The sequence below is a fragment of the Bison bison genome, unplaced genomic scaffold, assembly GCF_000754665.1.
Source record: "Bison bison bison isolate TAMUID 2011002044 unplaced genomic scaffold, Bison_UMD1.0 scf7180017864167, whole genome shotgun sequence".
Lineage (NCBI taxonomy): Eukaryota > Metazoa > Chordata > Mammalia > Artiodactyla > Bovidae > Bison > Bison bison.
The window spans coordinates 2,774,127-2,779,651 of NW_011494739.1; the positions used below are offsets into that span (position 1 = coordinate 2,774,127).

At 50.4% G+C, this 5,525-nt stretch overlaps 1 protein-coding gene across 2 annotated transcripts in view; it reads right to left on the bottom strand.

Annotated features, from left to right (window-relative positions):
- Positions 1-3,779: 3,779 nt before the first annotated feature.
- NSFL1C (NSFL1 (p97) cofactor (p47)) overlaps positions 3,780-5,525 on the bottom strand; it is a 20,683-nt gene continuing 18,937 nt past the window's right edge. For both annotated transcript variants that reach the window (XM_010841792.1, XM_010841793.1), the window contains 2 exons: positions 5,482-5,525; positions 3,780-4,198 (listed from right to left, as the gene is read on the bottom strand). In XM_010841792.1, the coding sequence (XP_010840094.1) occupies positions 4,036-4,198; positions 5,482-5,525 (207 nt within the window). In that variant the 3' untranslated portion in view covers positions 3,780-4,035. The remainder of the gene's footprint in view (positions 4,199-5,481) is intronic.

Sequence of the window (5,525 nt, forward strand, 5' to 3'; positions counted from 1 at the left end):
ACAAAGGTTCGTCTAGTCAAGGCTATGGTTTTTCCTGTGGTCATGTATGGATGTGAGAGTTGGACTGTGAAGAAGGCTGAGTGCCAAAGAACTGATGCTTTTGAACTGTGGTGTTGGAGAAGACTCTTGAGAGTCCCTTGGACTGCAAGGAGATCCAACCAATTCATTCTGAAGGAGATCAGCCCTGGGATTTCCTTGGAAGGAATGATGCTAAAGCTGAAACTCCAGTACTTTGGCCACCTCATGCGAAGAGTTGACTCATTGGAAAAGACTCTGATGCTGGGAGGGATTGGGGACAGGAGGAGAAGGGGACAAGAGAGGATGAGATGGCTAGATGGCATCACTGATTTGATGGACGTGAGTCTGAGTGAACTCCGGGAGTTGGTGATGGACAGGGAGGCCTGGTGTGCTGACTCATGGGGTCGCAAAGAGTCGGACACGACTGAGCGACTGAACTGAATTGAATCCAACCCAGGTGGCAGGGAAATGCTGGGGGCATTCCCTTTACACCATGCTCCCCCCACCCCATTGTGCTTTTTGTTCTGCCCTCTTAATGGCCTTTGCTGAAAGAACCTGAAGCTATGATTACCCTTTAGAATGATGCCCCCATGTGGCTGAATAGGAACCTACTTTGGGAGGCAGTTGATCGGGAGGTCTTATTTCCATTTCACATGTTCATCCAACCAGTTATTTGTTGAGCGCCTACTATGTGTCAGGCACTGTGCCATCAGGTTGTCAAGGTACATGAGTGACAAAAACAATCCCCCTGCTTCAGGGAGCTTATAATCTAGTGGAGGGACAAGGGAAATAGAATACATGATACATCGGAAGAAGTCAGAAGAATAAAGCAGGACAGAAGGATACAGTGATAGGTAGGGGCCAGGTCCTACAGGGCTCTTCAGGCTTTTAGTAATACATTTCTAGGGGTAGTGGGGAGCTCCTGAGGGCTTTAAAGGAAGATGCGGTGGGCTTTAATGGATGTGGTGACTCTGTGTGAACAGATTGTCAGGGGCAAGGAGAACAGGGTGACCAAAAGGAAGTCACTGCAGTTGTTGATGTGAGGTGGACGATGGGCCCCGGAGACCGCCGGGGAGGGATGACAGGTGGCTGGATTTGGGATGCATTTGCAGTAGAACCTGGAGGACTTACTGAGGGACTGGACGTGGGGTGAGGCATGAGGCCACTGAGAGAGAGAGAGAGACGCAGGCACATGGCACAGGAGTTTGCTCAGACTGAGACCCAGGCTGGACACTAGAAGTCTGCAGTGTTTGCCGCTCTGCTTCCTTGACCTGTCCTGAGATGAGAGTGGATGTAGAATGGGGGGATGGGAGAACATGGTCACAGCCCTCGACAAGGGAACTAAGTCCATTTTAAAGAAAGAAGATATCCTTTTACTTGACCCTGGGAGAAGTTCCGGCAGCAGTCCCCCCTCTAAAAATGCAGTAAGAGGGAGCAACAGGGAACTCACATTTCTGCACCAACTTCTTCCCCCAATGAACTCAAAGTCAACTTTGAAGGGCTCCTGGCTGGGATTTGTTGTTGTTCAGTCATTAAGTCATGTCTGAGTCTGTGACCCCATGAACTGCAGCACACCAGGCCTCCCTGTCCTTCACGACCCTGTCCTTCACGATCTCCCGGAGTTTGCTCAAACTCATGTCCATTGAGTCAGTGATGCCATCCAACCATCTCATCCTCTGTCATCCCCTTCTCTTCTTGCCCTCAATCTTTCCCAGCATCAGGGTTTTTTCCAATGAGTCGGCTCTTTGCATCAGGTGGCTGAAGTATTGGAGCTTCAGCTTCAGCCCCAGTCCTTCCAATGATGGGCACATTTTATACTGTGGGCAGGCATGGGAAGGGGCCCTGCAGCTCAGAAGGGCACTTTCTCAATGCCACCCAAAGCCATCTCCTGAGGAAGCAACCAGATGTGCCCCACACTGTACTTTGCAGGGTTGTTTAGCATAGTGTGGTTCACAATATCAAACAGGAACAACACACATGTCCCACAGCAGAGATGAATTTAACATGCACTCATTAGGGCATCATCATGACAACTTGCATTTTTCACTTAGTGATGAACTTTGGATATCCTTCTATTAGGACATATCCTATATGTTGCAATATGTCCTTGGCCAGACCTAATTAGGGCTTCGCATGTGGTGCTAGTGGTAAAGAACCCACCTGCCAATGCAGGAGATGTAAGAGATGCAGTTTCGATCCCTGGGTCCGTAAGATCCCCTGCAGGAGGGCATGGTAACTCACCCCAGTGTTCTTGTCTGGAGAATCCCAGAACCTGGCGGACTATAATCCACAGGGTCACAAAGAGTCAGACACAACTGAAGGGACTTAGCATGCACAGACCTATTTAATGCCAGGAGGATACCCCACTCAACAGCCAATTTGGGGGATGATCCAAAATGCCTCAATTGAGAACAACTGCCCTGACTTCAGAAACCCCAGAACTAGTGGCTGTTGCATATCTCCCTATGAAAGTCTATCAGGTGGATTAACCTTTTCATCTGGGCCACCGGAACAAACAACTAGGGCTGAAAACTCCTTACTGGCCTTAACTGGACTAGTGTGATCCCTGGCTGTGTGGTTGGCAGTCCCTTTGACCTAGGGCCAGACACCTGGCTGGTCTGCACTGTGGTGGCTGCCAACAGTTAAGTCAGCTGCCTCACTCAGTTCCTGGGCTGGAGGGGAACCCAGGGGCCTTTGTAGACTCTTCTAGTGATGCAGGTTATGTGTTTTCATGCTCTGTTCTGACATGTGCTAATTAACATAAGCTGAAACCCTGCAAAGGGGACGGTTGAGTGTATGTACACAGGGCAGGAGTATATGTGTACGGGGCACGGGGTTTGAGCAGAGAGGCCTTGCAGACAGACAGGCCTTACCACTTACCAGCCGTGTGGCCTGGGCTTTAGGTTTTGGCACTGTACAATGGGATTCCTGCGCGGCACTGAAGTACTTACTATGCTGCTGTCATTATACTTCAGAGCAACCCAGTAGAGTACAAAAACTCCAGTGTCCTCATATTGGTTTTTAATGGTCAAGGTGACAATAATTTCCAGTTTCTCCAGACCAGCATTTGGTTTCCTTCCTCTCCACCTGCAGGAGGACACCCTGCAGCCCTGCCCCAACTGCCTCTCTGGGATCAGAAGTACCAACTCCCTTTCTCAGGATAGGTCTGGATTGGGAACCCAGGGCCTCCCCCGACTCTGAGGACCAGCAGTGTTAGCTCTTGGCTCACTGCAGGGGGTGAAGCAGTGACTCTGAACTCTGACTCTGAACTCACTGAATTGGCACAAGCTGTTTCCCAGTAAAAAGATTCCCTACCTCTGAGGGACAGATCTCTCCATGAAATACAGCAATGACACAGCAGCCCCGATGGTAAGGGAGGAAAGGGCCAAAGCAGGAGGTGCAGTCAGAATCTCAACTGGCCAAGGCCTGGGGAGTATACACCTCCCAGGGCTTGAGTAAAAGGAGCGGTATGCCTCTGAATCTGATCTCATGCTTCAGGACACTCTTGTTGCTGCCAGTTTTATCCAGGCAAGAAATTTGTTCTTATGTAATGAGTGCTACAAAGCCTTTTTCTCTTAAGTCTCCCCCCTTTCTTCCCTACATAGGGGTGGCGGGGGTCACACTTAGTGGGTGGGTGTTGTGTGCCACATGCAATTTTTACACAGAGAGGATGGAAGGAAGGCTCCTCCACACACCCTAGACAAATACGATTTCATGGTAACCAAAGCCTGCCTCAGTGGGAAACGTTCTGTACAACAAGCTGGTGATATTCCTTCAATTTTTTTTTTTTTGGTTGTTTTTATTTTTTTCTTTAAAGTCCATTGATCATCACAAAAACCCAGGAAATGCAACTAAGGAGAAAACAAATGTCCAACTGAGACCTAAGAACCCAGAGCTACGGAGGAGACGTGGCACTGGATGCAGGGTGTGCAGGAGTGGGTGGAAGGGCGGTCCCCACAGGGCAGCTGGCCATGGGAGACACAGGAGGGAGAGGAGGCTGCAGGCCGGGCCTGCCAGTTATGTTAACCGCTGCACGATGACGGCATTGAGCAGGTTGGCTTCCTTCAGCGTCTGGTTCTCGTCAGCCAGCTCTTTGTTCGGGAAGGTAGTCATGAGGACAAAGCTGGTGGCAGCCATGGCCGGCCGGGCGTCTACGATGAAGAGTCGGATGTCGCTGATCCTGGTGGAGTGGGGAGGCGGGTGAGCGGTGTTCTCTGCTGCCTGCTGCCCACTCCCACCCACTCACCCCCAGGCTAGAGGGAGGCCACATCACCTCCCCAGGTCCCTTCCTCTGCCCCATCCTCCAGAGTGGCCAAAATGCCATTTGGAAACACAAGAGCTCATGTCACTCTTCTAAAATCTTTCAGAATTGCTCCCGTCTTCCTTGTTATTCCACTCTAGTACTCTTGCCTGGAAAATGCCATGGATGGAGGAGCCTGGTAGGCTACAGTCTACCATGGACTGGTAGACCCCAGTCCATGGGGTCGCAAAGAATCAGACACGACTGAGCGACTAAAGTTTCTTTTAAACTTTCTTTCCTTGCTATAAACACCAACCTCCTGACTGTAGTCCCAAGTCCTGCCTAATTACACACCAGCCTCCTTCCCCTGCTCTCCTAACTCCCCCCTTCAGTTCTTCACCGTGCTGTGCTCTCTGCCCACATCTGGTCCCTCTTCCCAGGGGCTTCTCTGCCTGATTCCTCTTCTATAATCCTCATTACACTTGCTCCACACTAACCTCATGTGAAGCTTGTTAACACTCAAGGCAAGCCATTCCCTGGGCCCCACATGGGTTCTGATTTATATGGCCTATGACTGATGAAATTTAGAGACACTGCTATTCTAGGGAAAAAAAGAGTTGTTTTGCCAAATATCTTTACTGGCAACAGTCATCCCCTGCTAATCCCTTCATCACTCTGTGCCTCGGCTTCCCCATCTTTAAGTTGCAGAGGTAGTTTGTTTCAATCTGGCCCAGATAAGCTGAGATAGAACAGGTATTCTAGAATTCTCCAAGTCCGGATTTCAGAGACCTTCATAGCCTAGAGGTTGTCAGAGGCCTCCTGGGGGTCGGGAGGTAGAGGAGTGGGATGAGTGGGATGAGTAAGCGGGATGCCGCGTTTCGTCCCCTCCCCGCTCCATCAACCACAGCAGTTCAGATTTCATCTGTTCTACCCTTGGGCTTTTGCATCAAACTTCCCATGAACAAATAGTTTGGAACAAATCCATCTGAGGAATCTGTGACCCACACGAGGGAGAGGGAACAGTCACTGGCTACACTTAATGGAAGAGCGGGGACCAAACCAAAGGCTTCAGACATGCACAGCTTCCTACCCCACTGCCTCCTCTGGAGAGCGCCTGGAGAGTCTGCTGGTGTTTAGGGGGAAGAACTGCTCCCTCTACTCACGTATCTGTGGGAGTTTCTGGGACCCTCTTAGAATAAGCCAGGCCCCATAATGCAAGGTACCTGTGGCTGTGGTTAAACTTCTGCACCAGCCTCCCGCCGTCAGC